Below are 19,679 nucleotides of genomic sequence, written 5' to 3' on the forward strand. Positions count from 1 at the left end.
ATTGGGCCTTAATCCTCGACCAACAAAAAGAGAAATGTCAGAACCTAGAGAATGATGAGCAACTGAACAAAGACAACTTTGACAATGAATATGAGGACTGTTGCCTCCAACACCAGGGCTCATTCCAACCTCAAGGGCCTCCCAATTCCATAAATCCCTCCAACACCAGGGCTCATTCCAACCTCAAGGGCCTCCCAGTTCCATAAATCCCTCCAACACCAGGGCTCATTCAAACCTTAAGGTCCTTTTAGTTCCATAAATCCCTCCAACACTAGGGCTCATTCCAAACTCAAGGGCCTTGTAGATCCATAAATCTCTCCAACACATGATCCACCAGGGCTCATATACAAACTCAAAAAGCCACCCAGCTACTCTAGCAACACTATTTGATGACTCATCACACATCAGTGCGATGGGACTGGCACACTCAACTAGGAGGGGGGCAATGTTTACTGCAAAGCGAAGGAAGCAGAAAATGAGGCATCAAGAGGAAAAGTGCAAGGCAAAAAAAAGGAAAGACGCCCTACAAAAGAGTGGGCTTGCAAGAAATCTAAAAGCATGGAAACAACCACCAGGAGTTCAAGACGCAGCCATGGAAGCTGCAAGAAGACAAAAGCAAGAAGGTGCACCTTTAAATATAAAGGCACAGCTAAAACCTCTGTAAAAGAGCATCAGGCTCCCTCCTGTGCAATTTGTAACCATGAATGGGCAAGAGGACCAAGCTAAAAGAGAGGAGGACAAATGTGAAAAAGGGCCTAGGCCACGACTGGCCATGTAAAAAAGGGGATAAGGGGATGGCCGCCCAAAATTGATTTAGGGTTTTATACATAAAGTTCAAAAAGAGAATGAGAGCTCATTCTTTGGTGTGTGGCAAAGTGGACTCTGCTTCTTCTCTTCTTCTCTTCTCTTACTTGCTTGTGAGTGCTTAAGAGAGGGAGTGTGAGTGAGTGGGGGAGTGAGTAGGGGAGAGTGAGGGATCTTGGAGGTGAAGCCCTGCCCCATTTCCTCTCTTCTTCTTCTCTTCTCTTCTCTCATCTCATGCGTGGCTATGGAGGATGGTGCTTGAAGGAAGAGGCTTGAGGATGCTTGAGCATTCATCACGAATCGTGGAGCTATCGGAGTGCTTGAGAGAGGAAGCAACTCGTTCACGCATTAAGTTAAGCTCACTACACTCGTAGAGAGGGATAGTGCGTCAACTATGTGAGAAGTAGCCATTAGTGCTCTCTTGAAACGCTTGAGGTCCATGGGTTGCCTCTACATTGGTGAATTTTTTTTTTGGCAATGTGGTTATGTACTTTAAAAAAAAGAAAATATTTGCATCTTCCTCCAAAAAGAGGGAGACAAGTCTTAAATTGAGTGGCTCAATTAATTTTCATTAGAGCCTTGTGAAAAGCCCTGTAACTAGACACTTTTCTCCCCAAACCTTACAAATTCGTCAAAATGTCCAACCTACAATCAATATGTCTAACCTACAATGTTGATAAATAAGGCTCACATAGTTCATGCACTCCCCAAAAAAGGCATTTGCATTCCTATGGAGCCATTTGGTTTTATAGTAACCACTTTGATTACATTCCATATGGAGCATTTAGCTTCTTGTAGTTGATTGAAATATCCAAAGAGTGCACCCCCCACATCTATTTTGGATTGCAAGCCAAGAGCCTCAACCCATTTGGATAATGATCTCCACAAAGCCTTGACTTCTATACAATCCTAGAAGAGATGTTGGATTGTATCTTCATGGCATTTGCACAAAACGCACCATGGAGAGATCTTGCCGCTCTTATTAAGCCTACCATGGGTAGAATATTTATTCATGAATGCTTTCCATAGCATTATGTATAGTGTTTTGGAGGGTGTATTGGACCAAACACTTCTTGTTTTCCTTTTTCATGTCCTCAGTTTTATCCTTGAATACCTCTTCCTCCAATATTCTTGAGCCTTCAATATATGGCCAATATTAAAAGGATAGAAGTCGTGCCTTTGAGTGGCATCCAATAGTAGCTTACCTTTATTAGTCTTGTAACACTTTAGCATCTTGAATGCTAGTCAACTCATCTATGAGTAAAGACTACTTATAGCGAATCCATATCCATGTTAGAGAGGCACAACTTCTCCTTATATTCAGCCACTATAAGCCATTTAAGATCCTTTGAATCCCAAACATTGGCCCATCTTTGAAGCCTTTATCATGCATGCTTTTGGCAAGCTGCTTTAGGTTAGCCATAATTGGCAAGAAGCCAAGCTGATGGGAAGCATCCACAAACCAAATTCATAGGAGAAGGCTAGGTTCTCCCCTCCAATCCATACAGAGCTTCAAGGACTTAAGGGTGCCTTTTTGCACTAACCAATCAATCTTGCAAAGAGGGAGATTAGTGATTATAATTGTAAACTATAGTTGTGCCAACAGTGGACATCCTTGTCTCACTGACCTGACCAAATCAAAGGGTTTTGAAAGAATCATATTGTGACTTATTTGTGAGACCTATCAACTCTTTCCAATGTCATGTTTTAGTCTCTCATGCATGGCATTGAAATATTGGAAAGGAGCTCCATTAGTCTTTCCCACTATCTATTCCTCTTTACATATTCCCCATATTGATTATTATGCCATGTGAATCACATATTTTCCTTTCCAATCATAGAAGCAACATTCACTAGGTTATGCATATCTTGCAATCTATCCCAACTGCTCCATTCAAAGACCAAAATTGTGACTTATTTGTGAGACTTATTAGCTCTTTCCAATGTCATGTTTTAGTCTCTCACGCATGGCATTGGAATATTGGAAAGGAGCTCCATTAGCCTTTCCCACTATCTATTCCTCTTTGTATAATTGCCAGAAGCATATGCAAATATCAACATAATTTTTCAATTTCCTACTATGTCTTTAACAAGTATAGACCGTTCATCTTCAAACCAAATGAGTTCGAACAAAAAGAAATATTTAAGTAGTATTAGGGAGCCTCACTTCCCCCTTACACATCCTTTGGCTATGGACCCCTATGCATTTAGATTGATAGCTTCATCTTCACCCATCTTAATTTCTTGACATAATAATATTAGGCTTCCTCTATGCAAAATACCAAATAATACATTTCTTCGTTTCTCACCAAAGGCCTTTGACATTCAAGGCCATAGCAATTACCTTCCTTAATATGAAAACCATTTTAGTAGAAGGGTTCAATAAGCTCAACTCCATCCCCAAACATGCATAATAGTTGCGATCAACCAAAGAAATATGAATAATCTATCCAAGAGAGATTTTAGCATGCTTCTACCTCTTTGATTTGTTACCATTTGCAAAATTCAATTATCAACTCCTTCCTGAAGTATATGATGTGGAGAAATGCAATGTACAACTCTTTTTAGTTATAGAAATGGCAAATACATGTAATTTGATTCAAAAATCCCTCTAAAATTTTGAGTTGAAAGTTTTGATGTCCAGTACGAAAATCCCTTTCCGTGAACACTTGATAGAAATGGCAAATACATGTAATTTGATTCAAAAATCCCTCTAAAATTTTGAGTTGAAAGTTTTGATGTCCAGTACGAAAATCCCTTTCCATGAAGACTTGATGTGGCATGATGTTAAGGCAATGCCATATTGGGTACTTTAACCCATGACACACATAGGTTGAATTATCGTTCGATTCCACCTATGAGAGCAGTGGAAGCCCATATTATGTGTACATAGATAGGAACTATTAACTTTCACTGCATGCAATACAATACTTCAAGGGTACACCATCCACTTGGTGTACACCATCCCCATTTGGTGTAGTCTAGGACATGTGGCTTCTACCGTTGGTAGCCATCTTTCTCTCACTTAAAGCTCCCTCTTTCATTCTCCTTTTGGGAGCACGAGGCTGGGGTCCGGCATATAATGCAATCTTGGATCCACATTTTCTTTGTCTCTACCATTCATCTTCAAACCAAACCAGTTTGGACAAGAAGAAATCTCAAACCAATATTAGGGATAGGAAGCCTCCTTTCCCCCTTGCACATCCTTTGGCTATAGACCCTATGCATTTAGGTTGATAACTTCACCTTAATTTATTGTAGCATAAGGATATTAGGCTTCCTCTTATGCAAAAGGTCAAATAATACATTATTCTTCCTTTTTGAGCAAAGGCCTCTAAAATTCCGAGCCATACCAGTTATCTTCCTTGATACAAAAGTCATTTCAATACAAGGGGTCTTCCATGAGCTCAACTATATCCCCCCAAACATGCATAATAGGTGCCCTCTACCAAAGGATGACGAGCAAGCTATTTTAGGCATATTTTAGTGTGCTTCTCCCCTTTTAATTTATTACCATGCAATCTTAGGTCCATAGGTCATTTCAAATAATACATTATTCTTCCTTTTTGAGCAAAGGCCTCTAAAATTCCGAGCCATACCAGTTATCTTCCTTGATACAAAAGTCATTTCATTTCGAAGTTGCATACCGTCAAGATGTTCATGCAAGTTACCATTGGGAATGTACTCAACTACTAAAATACACTCCTCGTTTTCATCCATATAGCCAATCATCTTAACAAGGTTCATATGCTCAATATTGAGAAGCATTCCAACCTCATTGTCAAATTCAATCGAAAGACATGAATCATAAACTTTCTGTCAAAAAATATAATCATGATGTTGACCCTAAACTTCACATTACCTTTTTAGCTACATGCACCACAATAATTTAACAAGGTGCAAGTTCGTAACCACTCATAAGATGAAATATAGCAACCATGCATAGAGATAGTAGGTCTTCCATGAGCTCAACTATATCCCCCCAAACATGCATAATAGGTGCCGTCTACCAAAGGATGACGAGCAAGCTATTTTAGGCATATTTTAGTGTGCTTCTCCCCTTTTAATTTATTACCATGCAATCTTAGGTCCATAGGTAAAGGCCTCTAAAATTTCGAGCCATACCAGTTATCTTTTTTGATACAAAAGTCATTTCAATACAAGGGGTCTTCCATGAGCTCAACTATATCCCCCCAAACATGCATAATAGGTGCCGTCTACCAAAGGATGACGAGCAAGCTATTTTAGGCATATTTTAGTGTGCTTCTCCCCTTTTAATTTATTACCATGCAATCTTAGGTCCATAGGTCATTTCAATAGAAGGGGTCTTCCATGAGCTCAACTTTATCCCCCAAACATGCATAATAGTTGCCGTCTACCAAAGGATGACGAGCAAGCTATTTTAGGCATATTTTAGTGTGCTTCTCCCCTTTTAATTTATTACCATGCAATCTTAGGTCCATAGGTCATTTCAATAGAAGGGGTCTTCCATGAGCTCAACTTTATCCCCCAAACATGCATAATAGTTGTCGTCTACCAAAGGATGACGAGCAAGCTATTTTAGGCATATTTTAGTGTGCTTCTCCCCTTTTAATTTATTACCATGCAATCTTAGGTCCACATATTCTGTCTCTACCTTTGACATCCTTTGATGGTTGGATAGGGTTTTAGCCGTGGCTCAATCTCTTTCTTCTTAATCTTCTTGTTAGGCCTTGTCTATGCAAGGAGGGTTTGGCCCAACCTAGAAAGGCACACAACAATTTCCTTAAGCACTTCAAAGGGTTCCTTGCTATCTTGTGCATCCTTTTGTAGGCAATCCTTGGCAAAATGGCCACGTTGTTTCCATATTTAATAGAAATCTAGGAAGCTCCTGAAGCATACACACAACCACTTCAAAACCTTGTTAGTCATTAGTCAAAAGCCTCAAAATACTCTAGAGGTTCGTGTCTACGATCCCACATGATTCTCAAGCTTGAGAATCCCAAACATTGAAGCATTGGAATGGCACATAAATAACTCTACCAAATAGCACATGTAATGGATGCAACCTCATCACCGAGACATGTTGGGAGACCAATGAATGAGATTGATGCACACAGGGCACTTGTATGGCAACGGCCATGCATGGCAAGCCCGCATTTCCTCTATCTCCCAAAGTGCAACCCAACACCCAATCTCCTTGTCAATCGGTGAGCTGAGCAATGCCACAAAAAACTTGCACCCCATTAATCTATATTATAGCATAAATGCTTTGCCTTAAAAGGTAGCTTTGAACTAGCAATATTTCCATAAATCTTTTCCAAGTCACTTTTTGAGTCAAGTTGGTGAAGAAGTTCAATTCAACGTCTTCTATGTAAGCCTTCTCAAAGTTGCATGAGAACAAATATTACATTATGCACTAAAGAGATTACCAAATGTGGCTTTGAAGGAAACCTTACGAATTACAACTCATACATGCTTTCTTTCATTGACAAACAACTGAAAAGAGTGCCAAACAGCGCTTTAAAGGAAACCTTACAAATTACAACAATCTACACACATGAAATCTCATTGATAAGCAACTTCTCTCTCCAAATTGAGTGCGCCAATAGCATAGTCCAGCTCCATACCACTCCATGCCTCCTCCCCATATATTTTTCTGAACATTTACCTACTCCAATACCCAACATGCATGGACTTGCCTACAAATCTAGCTCAAGTTGGTGAAAGAAGTTGCTTTTAAAGTTGAGCCCTTCTATGTAAGCCTACTCAAAGTTGCACGAGAATAAACATTCCCTTATCACAAAAATCTAATTTTAATTTTACTTATAAAATATCAATTCAAATTCCCAAACACGTGCTTTTGTAAGGAGCTTTCTTGTTTTAAGACATTAATAGCACACTTTTTCAAGTGACTGTTTGGGACTAGGCACGTGCTTTTGTAAGGAGCTTTCCTGTTTCAAGTCATTAGTAGCACACTTTTTCAGGTGGCTGTTTGGGATGTTATCCTTCAACTTTTTAAGCTAGTAAGCGACCGTAGAATGCGTTTGATTGGTGGATAAGCAACCGTAGAATGCGTTTGATTGGTGGATCCAAACGATCGGCTTCTCCCCCATTATAAATAGTCTGCTTGCATTTGATTGGTAAATCCAAGCAATCAGCTTTTGGCCCATGACTAGTTTTCTTCTAGCACACATGGATTTTGGCTGAATCGATGGTTATTTGACAAATCACATGAAAAGGTTTGCCACGAGCAGGCGAAGAAAAACTCCACTTTTTGCCACGAGCAAGCGAAGAAAAACACTTCTTCAAGGCATTCATTCGATAATATGCATAATGCACAAGTTGCCACAGCCGAAAATGTTTTCTTGTGGCACGTCCAGCTGTTCAGTTCACCGAGATCATTTGGTATATGGTGTGTCATGAGACAAGCCCTCAGTTATTAGGGCAGGTAGTACCAATTATGATCTCCTCTACAAAGGGTTGTCACGTAAAATTACACTCTTCAACTTACGGAAGCGGGAAAACTGCGTGCAATGTGCTAAGATTCTATTCTATCCGAAGAGTATACAAAATTGTGTACTGCAACTACAATCTTACTTCAAGATTGGCAGCGCTTACACTAATACATCGACAGTATACAATACATCGTGAATGTCCCTCCCTATTACTACTGCTACCGAAGAGACGGGACGGACAGACAGATCAGAGAAAGGTCGGCGGGAGGAAGAGGGAGAGAGGAAGCCGGGAGAGATCTCTGTCTGTCTGTGGTCTCCGTTATAGGCAAAGTGGCACTATCAAGCGGAGCATAATAATGATCATAAGCACGAACGTCGTCCATGTAGGCTCGATTCTCCGTCCTGCAGAAGTATTCCCACAGCACTGTAGACTGCCTGAGGACGACACAGCACTGCAATTTTCACAAGACAAAACGTGTACATACGTTAGTGGGATTAGCCTTGATCACGTATTTATGTAGCTGCTGCTATCTACTGATAGCCTACAAGAAGTTTTTAACATTTTCCCATGTTCAACCTTCTACTACATTTTCCCATGTTCATGCTTAAACTGTTCACCATCGTGAGGTTTTGCTGGGGAGGCAGCCCATACCTAGCTAGGTGTAGTTTGGGAGCAGCCAGCCCCAAACCCCAAGTGCGATAACCACGCCCGCCTAATTAGGTATATGATCAGCTCTTTTATCATGTTTTCCCGTATAGTGCTCAACTCGAGCTTGTACTTGGGAGGCACCACATCCCTAGCTAATTGCGGTTGGGGGCAGGGGGCTTGCTGCCGGCCCCAACCCCCTGCCCCCAACTGCACCTACCTATGTATGCAGTCCCTCCCTGCAGAAGCTCCTCACTTCACAATGTGGAAATTATAGTGGAAATTTGTCAAAAAGGTCTTGTGAAGCAAGAGAACAGAAACAACAGCAGCCGGCTAACTTACTCTGTGGGAAAGATGCAGGAACCATAACCTGAAAACACAGACCGTCAATTTGCAAATGTTAGAGCACAACAACAAGCCAAGGCCCAAAACCGTGGTGGAAGGAGCACTAATAGGAAGATTAATTAAAGGCAATATCAATTGATGCTTACTTGGGTCGGTGGTGGTGATCATAGCAGTGCCTTTGAAATCACAAGCTCCGGTGTTATCTCCGCTCCTCTGGTAGTAGCTGTTGTAGGCATACGAGGCATGGCTAACAAAAGTGTTGGGGTTGAAGCAGGCCTGACCTTGTTGGATTGGCCCACAGTCTGCATTGCCCTGCCCACAAGCATAATTCAAGCCAGCTTCGAGAGACTCATTGCTTGCACTCGGCAGCGCCACACACCAAGTGGCCCCTGTGCCATTGAAGCTCTGAGGTGCCCCAGTACTCCCACTCTGGCTGTTGTTCAAACCCAGATAATACAGGCTGTTCTCATCAATATCAAACACTCCCCAGTGCCTCTCTGACTCTTTCCCATGCTTCTTGTTCTCATCAAATAGGGAGAAGATGTATGCATTCAAGGGCTGCCCAGGCTTGTGAGGCGTGCCAGTATTATTCAGCACTAACATCAAGAGATTGTTGTTGTATGTAGCTGCATTCTGCACGCTTGCAGCCTTCTCGTCCGAATCGCCTTTTGTTGGCCAGCCAGATTCACTGACCATGACACTCAACTCTCCATGGCCCAAGGCCTCCAAGGCAAAGTATACTGCATCTACTTGTGCCATAAGCATACTCGAGTAAGATAAGTTGGTTTTAGGGTCAACTACTAGGTCCTTGGGCTCAAACAATGCATAATCCAAGGCAACCTGATCAGCTTCAGCCGCATAAGCATGATATGGATAGGCATTCACCATAAAAAACGAGCCAATGGCCTTGAGATAATCAACTATCGGCTTGACATGAGAGGTTGCCAGGCTATCATTGAACGCCCCGGATGAAGGAGGGAAGGAGGATTTTAAAATGCCCATCGAATGGGCAGTTGAGACTTTGATTTGGCTGGCTAAATTGGCCTTGGTGAGTCCAGTGTGGATATTCACCATGGCAGGCAGAACCAAAGAGGCGTAGTCAGGGGTCAGGTTAATCACTTCTACTCCAACTGTAATCACGGTAATTTTAGTGGATTGGAGGAGCTGTGCAAGGTCATTATTTACCCATGCGTCCGCTTGTTGCTCTGTTTGGAAGTTTGGCAGCTCTTCGTTGGGGATGGTGATGATGAGCTCGATCTTAGTGTCAGCAAAGGCCTGAATGACAGAAGCATTGTAGTCATAGATTCTGACCTTGCTGATTGACATGCCTGCAAGAAACTGGGCCACTTTCTGTGGAGCTGGAAGGTTGTCCCCATTTCGTCCATAACAGAAGCCAATACTCCCGGCCTCGACCACCACTGCATAGCGAATTCCACACATTCAGACCAGCCCCCAACAAAATAAGGCATTTGTACACAAGAAGTTTTACGCAAGTTCCCAATATAACTCCTACATGGTGAATTAGGACAACATTACGAGCTTCTGCAAGGGAGGGGCCGCATGCCTAGCTGGGTGCGGTGGGGGCATCGGGAGGGACCGCGTACCTAGCTAGGTGCGGTGGGGGCAGCGGGCTGCCAGCCCGGGCTGGGTGCCAGCAACCCCCTGCACCAAACCCCACCTAGCTAGGGATGTGGACCGTGGTGCCTCCCGGGCAGAACGCCATATGACTATATGACTGCACAGCATATTTCACGCATGCAGAAAAAATTAAGAAAACCATTCAACAAGAAGAGTAGTCACGGTTCTCTAAGCTTTGATGATGATGCATACCGTTCGAGAAGTTTTAATCACCCGAGTAGAAACTCATAATGTTGAACGCTATATGACTATATGACTGCACAGCGTATTTCACATATTCAGACCATATTAAGAAAAACATTTGACAAGAAGAGTAGTCACGGTGCTCTAAGCTTTGATGATGGTGCATACCATTCAAGAAGTTTTGAACAAATTCCCGCTTTGTGAATTGCCACAACATCATGAGCTTCTTTCTATAAGGGAGGGATCACATACATGGCTAGGTGTAGGAGGGGGTGGGAGGCAGCCAGCCTGGGTTGGGGGCTGACGGAACCCCGTCCCCAACAACACCCAGCTATGAATGTGGTCTCTCTCGAGCACCCATACCGGCAGCCCCGCGAGCACCCAACCTCACCTAGCTAGAAGTGCTGTGCTCCCCCGAGCAGAAGCTCACAAGAGAAGAGAGCCTCTTTTGTCATATAGAGGGGCTCGCAATTCCACCGTAGTGAGGAATTTTCTCTTGCCACCTCGCCTCACCAATCACTCTTTCCTCATCAGTATACAGTAGGGCTCACCACTCAGCTTGTAGTAACTCTGTTCTAACAATTATGTCTAAACCCGTCAAAAGTTCAAATATGAATAACTTAGAAGGCTTATGCTTGGTAACATTGTTCAATTTACAATGATATGCGATTGACAGCGAGACAAATAAGCCACTTGCAGTAAAGCCATCTGCCGGAATCCCTCCCACATATTCATGGCCACTGAGATATTCAACAGAACGACTAAGAACCCATAACGTTGCTGGCGTTTCCAAGGCGTTGCCACACATACACGGAAACGGACACGGACAGAGAGAGAGAGAGAGAGAGAGTCTGTCACCTGGTGAGAACAGAGTGAAAACGAAGAAGGAGACGACGGGTAAGACCCCAAAGACAGCTAAGGGAGAAGTAGCCATAGCCGCGGCGAGGAGCGATATTGAGAAGCCGCAGTCACTGCACGAGGTGCGGATTTGGGGGAAGGTAACCCTCAGTACACACGCACGCACATATTGGTTGCAAGGGAAAGCTTCAAACGGATACTTAGCCTAGCCTGATCGTTATAGTACAGACAGCCAAGCACGGGGGACACACTGCACAGCAGAGAGAGAGAGAGAGAGAAAGAGAGAGAGAGAGAGGCCCAGGCAGGCTGGCTGGCTGGCTGCAATTGAGGGGGGAGAGAGAGAGAGAGAGAGCTGTGTGGTAATTAACCCCTAAAACGGTCCTCACCAGCGAGTGTTCACCCGATGGATCTCCTCCAATTTAAACGCACATACATTTGTACTGAAAATTTTGGCGTTAGCCCAACACTCTTGGCATTCGACAGTCAACTCAATAGTGGGTGAAGGTCTCTTGCATCAAACCTCTTCAATAAACAATTCCATGCCCTTTGATATATGGAGTTCGCTTGGTGGCTCTAAGGGCAGCCCCCCATTCTCACAAAGCCCATCATTCCCATGGTCTTTTCCCTATAGAAGTGTTTTTTTTTTTTTTTGCCTTGACTCCGTACTAACGAAGTAACTCACCTCGTGCCTACAACAATTGATGAGGCTTAGAAAGGAGAAGAGAAGAGCTCTTGAATGATGATGTTTCTTGACCACAATGCCTTGCTTTGTTGTTCCTGTAAGCGAGGCCGAGGCCACTTCCTAAATGAGTAACAAAGAAAAATTCCATTTTATACTCATAGCTAGAAAGCCTTTGCATCTTTAGCAAAGGAGGAGCACTATTGATCTAATGCTAGCCTTGGTTGGTCATGAGCACAAAGACCAATCTTTTGGATGGGTGTTAAAGCAACATCTCACAAAGAAAGTCTATGTGAGGATGAATGCACACACATAGCCTAAAGAAAAATAAGCTTGAGAGCATGCAATAAGACAAGTAATGAGAGGTAAAATGTCTATAACACTAAATCTAGCCTAGAGTCAACGTGTGTACAGACAAAGCTGAGGCGAAAATACCTAGAGGAAAAAAAACTTCTAGTGAGGGAAAAAAGTGGCCCGTCAATCCCAATGAGAACACATATGATAGTAACTGTTTACATATATTGAACCGGCTCAAGACATACATGCTATTATTAATCAATCTATAAAATGGTCATTTAAAAAAGGACATATACATTGCAACCAATAAGATATATATAATAAGAAATAAGATATTTGGTATGTGTCTCACTTTTAAAATTCATAGTTCATGAAATTTTTTTACAAATATCATAAAATATGGTGGTCCAATAAATACAAAAAGAACTAAAATTTCAAGGATATCATACTAAGTATACAATGTATCCTATATATATGGAGCCATCATAAATCCTTAATTTGAAATCATATCCTCTTGCATTGCCTCTTTAATTATATCATATATCATATGCATGCATGCAAAGAATTTTAGATCATAACATGTAGCTACTAAGTAATCTTAATCCATTGAAGCTAAATAATAGTGTACATCACCCATGAGCACAACCAATTCATGTCTCCTCCCATACCATCTCTCCAAAGCAATTGGATTACAGGTTTCTTCCTCAAAACATGGAGTTGTTGTCCACCATTTTCTTCTTGTCTTGCTTTTGCCCTTTTGTTAGGCATCCACAACAAGATGCTTGAACCTTAGCTCTAGGCCATCATTTTTGCTCCAAAGGAAGTAATCATTCGAGCTTAACAAACTGTCTGTCACATTGAAGCTTCATGTATTGAAGGATACACAAAAATCATTCGAGCTTTACAAAGTGCCTATCACATTGAAGCTTCACGTATTGAAGGATACATAAGTGTAACGAGCCATAGGAAGCCTCCCCTAAAATTTTAAAAGAAAAAGAAAAAAAAAATTAATCATTAGTTCAAAAATTTTTACTCCCCCCTCTCTCCCCGCCAATAGCACATTGGGGAGAGAGAGAGAGGGAGTGATGGTGCTGGGGGGCATGCAGCCCCCCAGGTGGGAGGGGTGGCCATGCCACCTACCTCCTCCCCTTCCCTATATTCCCTATATAAGGGGAGGCTTCTCCCCTCCCCAGGCAAAGACATGAGGCTACGTCGCCATCCTCCCCCTGTCAGCTGCTGCACAGGGCCTTGGGCCTCTGACTGAAGGCTTCCCCCCCCTCCTCGCTTGGCGACAAATAGAGGCTACGACCCCCCTTCCTTACGCCACCCCCACCACCTGGTACGTCAGGCATTGCACACTCCCCCCCTGGACCTTCCGACTGGGGCTCTTTTCCCCCCGCCGTCCTGCTGAACGGGCCCTGGGCCTCGACCGTAGTCCCCCCTGTTGACTAAACGTTGCGGAACCCTCCTCCCGGGGCCCTCCAAACAAGCCACCTCCCTCCCTGATTGCCATCCAGCTCAGCTAGTGAGAAGAGAAAGTAGGAGTGAGAGAGAGAAGAGGAGGAAGAGGGAGAGAAGGAGAAGGAGAGAAGGAGGAGTAGGAGAGAGAAGAGAAGAAGAGGGAGAAAGAAGAAAAGAAGAAGGAGTAGGAGAGAGAAGGGAAGAAGTGGGAGAGAAGGAGGAGAGGGAGAGAGAAGAGAAGAAGTGGGAGAGGAGTGGGAGAGAGAAGAGAAGAAGAGGGAGAGAAGGAGAAGAGAACAAGAAGAAGGAGTGGGAGAGAGAAGGGAAGAAGAGGGAGAGAAGGAGGAGTGGGAGAGAGAAGAGAAGAAGAGGGAGAGAAGGAGGAGGGAAGAGAAGGAAAGAAGGGAGAAGTAGAAGGAGGAAAAAGAAAGGGGTAGAAGAGAGGAGAGGAGAAAGAAGAAGGAGAAGAAGAGAGGTAGAGGAGAAAGAAGAAGAGGTAGAAGGAAAGAGAAGAAAAGTAGTAGAAAAAGAAGAAGAAGAGGAGTAGAAGGAGAAAAGAAGAGAAGAGAAGAGAAAGAGAGGGAAGGAGCGAGTAGAAGGAGAAAAGAAGAGAAGAGAAAGAGAAAGAGAGGGAAGGAGCAGAAGGAGAAAAGAAGTGGGAGAGGGAGAAGGAGAAGGAGAAGAAGAGAGGGAGAGAGAGAGAGAGAGAGAGAGAGAGTAGGAGAATAAGTGAAAAGAAGAAGAAGAAGAGAGAGGGAGAAAGAAAGAAGGAGAGGGAGTGAGAGTTGGTGAGTAACCGCAACAAGCCACACCCAAACCACTCTCTCAGCAAAGGACCCCATCCAGCGGTCTTTCCCACCCGAACGTGTCAACCCGAAACCTATTAAGGTCCGGACTGCCCAATCTCCGCGAGGCGAATGGCTCCCAAGAAGAAAGTCGCGGGAAGTGTAGGCGCCCAAGCTATCGGTAATGTTGGAGAGGCGAGCGGAGCGACCAACGCAGCACACACGAATCAAACCCAGGTTCTAAGCTTTAAAATTAATTAGGAAATATTTCTCGTGGAAGGGATGAAAGGATTGATGACATGGATGGAACAAGAACGAGCCTTAGGGTTTTGTTTACTCTAAGTACTAAGATGCATGCGCAAAACGGTAGAGTTTGGAATTCGCATAAGATTTTAAGCATGAAATGATAGCGTTTACTCACATAAAATGATAAGGTTATTGCCTTACTTCACATAAAATGATAGCTTTTTAACCAGTTTAGTGCATGAATAGTCATTTAGAATTCACGTTTCGCAATCATGGTTAAAAGAAACACATGAAATGTTAATTTCTGTTCATGAGATGCATTTGCATTGTTAGACAAAACCCTAGACTTTCATATACGCAAGTCACATGTGATCTAGTGCATTGGAAATAATTACTCGTTGTCGAAAATAAAGAAAGATAAAAGTCATTTAGGAGGTACAACTATACTAAAATGCACAACGTTTAGGAGGTACAACTACACTAAAACGCACAATGTGCATGATGGTTAATGTTGATTGGGAAATCCTACATAGAACCACACTAAGAGAATTGGAAGGATCGCATGCATCTAGACTGCATCTTGAAGGTCTAAATGAAGAATCATGTGTTGCCATGTATGTTAACTAAGCTTGGTTGGAATTAGAGATTAAAAGAACCTTGGTTGGGTTGCGAATAAGGCATGTGTGTTGCCTTGATTGACCAGCTAATGCTTGAGTTAGGGATTAAGATACCCTAAGGTAAAACCCAAGGGAAAAAGGGAAAGTATAAGTCAACTTACCAAGACCATTTACTTGCGTAATCTTGTTTGAAATTACTGGGTTCTTGCCAAGTCACGAAAAGACCCAAGATCGAATGCTGGGAGCATTCGGAGAAAAAAAGGAGTCACACCTTAGCAGTCGGTAGTACAAACGACTTTCGAAATGTTTGTGCTTGTACTTATGTACATTATTTGATCTCTTTGCTCAAAGAACTAATTCAAGGAAAACACTTAATGCTTCAAGTTGAAAGCCTGGAGGGAGAGGCATGAACAGTTACCTCCGACTGTCTGCCTGGCCCTATCTAAGGGGGTTGTTAGCCGCGCTGGGTATATGGACCTTACCCACCACGAGAGGTCTCTCTGTGTGCTGCTTGGAGCGGGAGGACGCTTGGGTGCTAGGGGAGGCTCTGGCTGTAAATCCCTTGCCTCCGAATCCCGCACAAGGGACCAACGTGACTCGAGATGGGATCTTGAGGCATGTGTACTAGTCAATGGGCGGAACTTGGAGCAGCAATCCTGTAGATTGTTGGGATAGCCTTCGGGCATGATATTGGATGAACTCCAAGATTTTGATAAATAAAGAGTAGTTATTGGAGAAAAAGAAACTTGCTTGGCATTGTTTTTGTGTCAGTGCCTAAGTTACTTGAAGGAACCTGTGATTAATTTGTTTAATTAAGGAAGTGATTTTTGTATGTCAAAACGTAATGTGTTAGGTAATTAGATAACTAAAGCAAACTGAGGAAAGTGCGGTGGACGTGACTTAGGTCCGTCCTACGGAAGGGTGGTCCCGATTAGCTGGGAACTTTTCTCAAATGATGAGATAATAAGACAATAGATGTAGAATTTCCGGTTTATTCTGTTTTAGGGGAAAGGAATGGGACTATGCCGTATGGCAGAGAGGTTGATGTTCGCATCCCTCTCGTTTTCCATTCTCCATGAACCAAGTGCAGCATGAATCCGCTTCGACTCTGTTGTTCCTATGCAAAGTGGTACATATGGAGCTCGACGCTAGCTCCTTCTTAGAGACTTTGCTAATAGGAAATGAACCCTAATCTCAGGTCGATCCCAAGGTGGAGCCTTCTAGACACTCCTCCCGATGGGCTGCTAAGGCGTGTCCCACAAGTGGACAAGCGGACACGATACAATAAGATATGAGAAAATAGCGGCAATTGGGGTCAAAGTATCACATTGGATAACCTACCATGGCTTGGCCCTTAATGCGGCCACAAACTTATCCCCCTTCAAAAATATAGTTTCATATGGTATTCACAATTGTCTAGTGGGAAGTGTATGGAAGTTATTAAAAGACTATACCACCTATAGCAATGTAAAGCTAAACCTAGTAGGCTTATCGATTGTGGCCATGAAGATGACCAGATTTGGCTTTTAGATCTGCTCCATCTCCATCTCCATCTCCATCTCCATGATGGGAGTACCATCTAAGTGGCAAGCAAATAAAGCATCTATGCTAGAAGAACCAATAGGGTTTTGCAATGGTATTCAAATAGTAGCCCCTTGGGAAGGAAAATCTGTAACTGCACCAAATGCGCTCTGAGAAGGAAACTGAGGAGCACCTTACAGAGGCAAAAGGGAGTTCATGCCCTGATTAGGAGCAATAACAAAACCTCCTAGTATGCCCATTCCCATGGAAGATGGACCAGGACCTTACATTGCTTGAGGTAGAGCATTTGGTAGTGTTCGACCTGCATAATATCCATTCACTGAAGATATAGCAAGAGGAGGATAAGATACTGGTGGGGGAACCATGGTGTTAGTTTGGTTCCATTGATGACCAAAACCACACAATCTAGATCCAAGCATTGGCATTCATCCTATATTCATGTTTGGAAGGGGTGCTTGAAGTGGGCCCAGACTAAGAAACTCTCTTTGTAGCAACAACTGCACTCATCGATGAGTCTATAAAGGATCATTTCTGTTGTGTATGTCTTCAAAGATGGCAGATCGACTTGGGATCTTTTGATTTAGCAGCCTCCTAGAAACTATTGATGCAATGCATTAGCTGTTCAATACACAAACCCCGAGCCTCTTCTTCCTTGAACCTCTCTTCAATAGGATCCCCAAGCTTCTTCAATTCTTCCAGCTTGGCAATGTATACACTTTTGTGTAGGTGTTGTTCGCTTGCTTTCTGAGCTAAGAGACAAAGGATTCTTGTCTGCTTCCAAAATCCTTGCAGCTAGATTATAGTCTACTAGGATATAGTCTACAAGGGATTTACAATTACTTTCAATGCATGAAATCAAAATGATGGTGCAGCAAATTATTGAAAGGATACTAAAAAAAACCGATTTAGAACTATCAAAAATCCACCAAGCTAAATCAACTCTTCCTAGCTCCTTCAATGTTTGTACGAAGTAAGATAGCCAGAAACTTTACAATCTTCGATGATGAGTGCCAAGAGGAGGGTGAAGATCTCCATATGTTGTAGGCAAAACTTTCTCATTAGCTAAAACATCAAGCAACCTCAAAAGATCACCTAGCCTCTACAACATGCCTTCAATAGTCTTAGGATTGACTGTGGATGATAAATCTAGCATATACTATCCTCTGCCCATACCAATGAGAACATACTTCTTTGGGTCAAGCAACGCAATGCACACACCTAAAGAGTGAACAAGAGTTGACTGTGGTTGCACTTAAAGTGGCTATTGCTTGTGTTGTTCAACTTGCTATGCTACATCACACCACCTGACAGTAAAAGCCTCTGTTGTTGATCCAATTGAGGTTGTGCAACTTGTTGTTGCATCTGTTGCTGAGTGGTTTATGATTGTGGAAGCAGAGACTATTGCTAAGAAGCTGTAGACAGTAATGAAGGTGTGCTGAGAAGCTGTAGACAGTAATGAAGGTGTGTGTCTTGATTGTGTTTGAGGGGGTTGTAGAGACTGAGGCATCAAAGCTGCCAAAGGGAATTTTCATCCAAAAGAACAGGCTCAATAACCTTTGTGTTGCTATCAACAAATGAGGTGTGCTACGATGTTGCAGACATTACATTTTGAGTGACGGCTACTTGACCCACTCTTTTGATTTAAGTACACATTGGCAATACATTGAGATGAATATGATTGTAATCCAAGTATATGTAAATCCTCAGAACCAGATATAGACAATTGATGATGGACAGGTTGTGCTAAGATGCCTCCACCATTTAACTGTTGCATATGATGCAATGAAGACTACTGAGTTGCACATGCTGTTGCTGGTTTGTCTCTTGTTGAGATGCTGATTGTCCATATGGCTCATGAGAACACAAAAGACGTATTTTGAGGGCTTTTTTTTATCTTAGCCTCTTCCTCTGAGTCATTTTTAGCAAGCTAATTAGAACCCTCCTTGTCTAAAGGGATCTACAATTGAAGATAGAGGCATAGATTGAACTAAGGTGCCCCTCTGTGCAGCTAGAGTAATTGTTGATTGTCATCTTAAGGGATTCCTACAACACTTATAATCCATCTGTGTCATTAGGGGAGTTTTGAGGTCTTGAAAATACATTTTAGGAGATTGAGAGAGAGTGCTCTAGACCAATAGGAGCAGAGCCTTTGTAATGGAAGTTCTATTTTAAAAAATGTCAAAAATTATTTTACAAATAAATAAATAAATAAATAAATATAAATATAAATAAATAAATAAATAAAAATATATATATAAATATAATATTACGACTTTGTATTATCAATATTTATTTTTAGCCTATTATATTTGTGATTATGACATTCTTTGCATTAATGAAATACAGTTATTGCCACTTTTATTCGATGATATGTCTGGATTAATGCTAATAACATGTTTAATCTAAATTCAAATTAATAAATAGCTCGGCACTTTTTTTTCCCTCCTTTCTTTTATCCCTCTCGTGTTTTTCCCTTCTTTCTTGTGGTAGCTTAGTCTCTCTCTCTCTCTCTCTCTCTCTCTCTCTCTCTCTCTCTCTCTCTCTCTCTCTCTCTCTCTCTCTCTCTCTCTCTCTCTCTCTCTCTCTCTCTGTGTGTGTCTGTGCCATGGATACAAAAATTCAACCTTCAACAAGTCGTCCAAGCTCCCAAATCACATCTATATCAGTGTTTAACTCATTCCAAAAATATGGAAGATGGATTCCTACAATCATTAGCAAAGGCAGTTAGATCACCATGCAACATGCAAAACATGGGAACATCTCTGCTTGGAAGGGTAGAATCTGAGATTTCAAGCTTGGAGTAAATAAGAATAGCATAAGAGAAGTTTTGGTGCAACATGCGTTTATGCATAGAGAGCTATATTTGGAACCTAGAAGTTCAAATCTTCCAATGAATAAACCAAATTGTAAGGATTTGATTCTTAAAGTCTTTCTTTTCTTGAACTTGGTTTAAGGTTTTCCATTATAGCATTTGTTCATTTGTCTTGTAGATGTCTATCCCTCTAATCTTGAGGAATGGCAACCAGTTGATTCTATTATTGATGTGATTGATGTGATGCATGGCTTGATTGGAGAAGATGTGTACAAAGGTAGAAAGAAGACAGAGCTTGCAAAGAATGGAATATTCTTCTATGACCATTC

General features: G+C 42.3%; 1 protein-coding gene across 3 annotated transcripts; it reads right to left on the reverse strand.

The window, feature by feature from the left end:
- Positions 1 to 7,055: 7,055 nt before the first annotated feature.
- Positions 7,056 to 11,159, reverse strand: LOC148035087 (glucan endo-1,3-beta-glucosidase 13-like). Of its 3 annotated transcripts, none has more exons than XM_087680038.1 (4): positions 10,222 to 10,866; positions 8,379 to 9,650; positions 8,230 to 8,257; positions 7,056 to 7,693 (listed from the first exon to the last, which is right to left on the reverse strand). In XM_087680038.1, exons 1-4 carry the CDS (start codon positions 10,271 to 10,273, stop codon positions 7,561 to 7,563), a joined length of 1,485 nt encoding a protein of 494 aa, XP_087536164.1. In that variant the 5' UTR covers positions 10,274 to 10,866; the 3' UTR covers positions 7,056 to 7,560. The 3 variants fall into 3 exon arrangements, with proteins under 3 accessions (XP_087536164.1, XP_087536165.1, XP_087536163.1); XM_087680039.1 differs by lacking the exon at positions 10,222 to 10,866 and adding an exon at positions 10,063 to 10,126 and having other exon boundaries at positions 7,058 to 7,693; XM_087680037.1 differs by lacking the exon at positions 10,222 to 10,866 and adding an exon at positions 10,912 to 11,159 and having other exon boundaries at positions 7,059 to 7,693.
- Between the last annotated feature and the right edge of the window lie 8,520 nt (positions 11,160 to 19,679).

This window comes from Lygodium microphyllum, chromosome 6, assembly GCF_053477565.2.
Source record: "Lygodium microphyllum isolate KBCC chromosome 6, Lygodium_microphyllum_v1.1.10, whole genome shotgun sequence".
Classification (NCBI taxonomy): Eukaryota; Viridiplantae; Streptophyta; class Polypodiopsida; order Schizaeales; family Lygodiaceae; genus Lygodium; species Lygodium microphyllum.

Coding starts and splice junctions, on each gene's coding strand:
- LOC148035087 (XM_087680037.1), bottom strand. CDS start 10,987: ATGGCTACTTCTCCCTTAGCTGTCTTTGGGGTCTTACCCGTCGTCTCC. Junction 8,258..8,378: donor GATCACCACCACCGACCCAA/GTAAGCATCAAT, acceptor CTGTGTTTTCAG/GTTATGGTTCCTGCATCTTT. Junction 7,694..8,229: donor TCCTGCATCTTTCCCACAGA/GTAAGTTAGCCG, acceptor TGAAAATTGCAG/TGCTGTGTCGTCCTCAGGCA.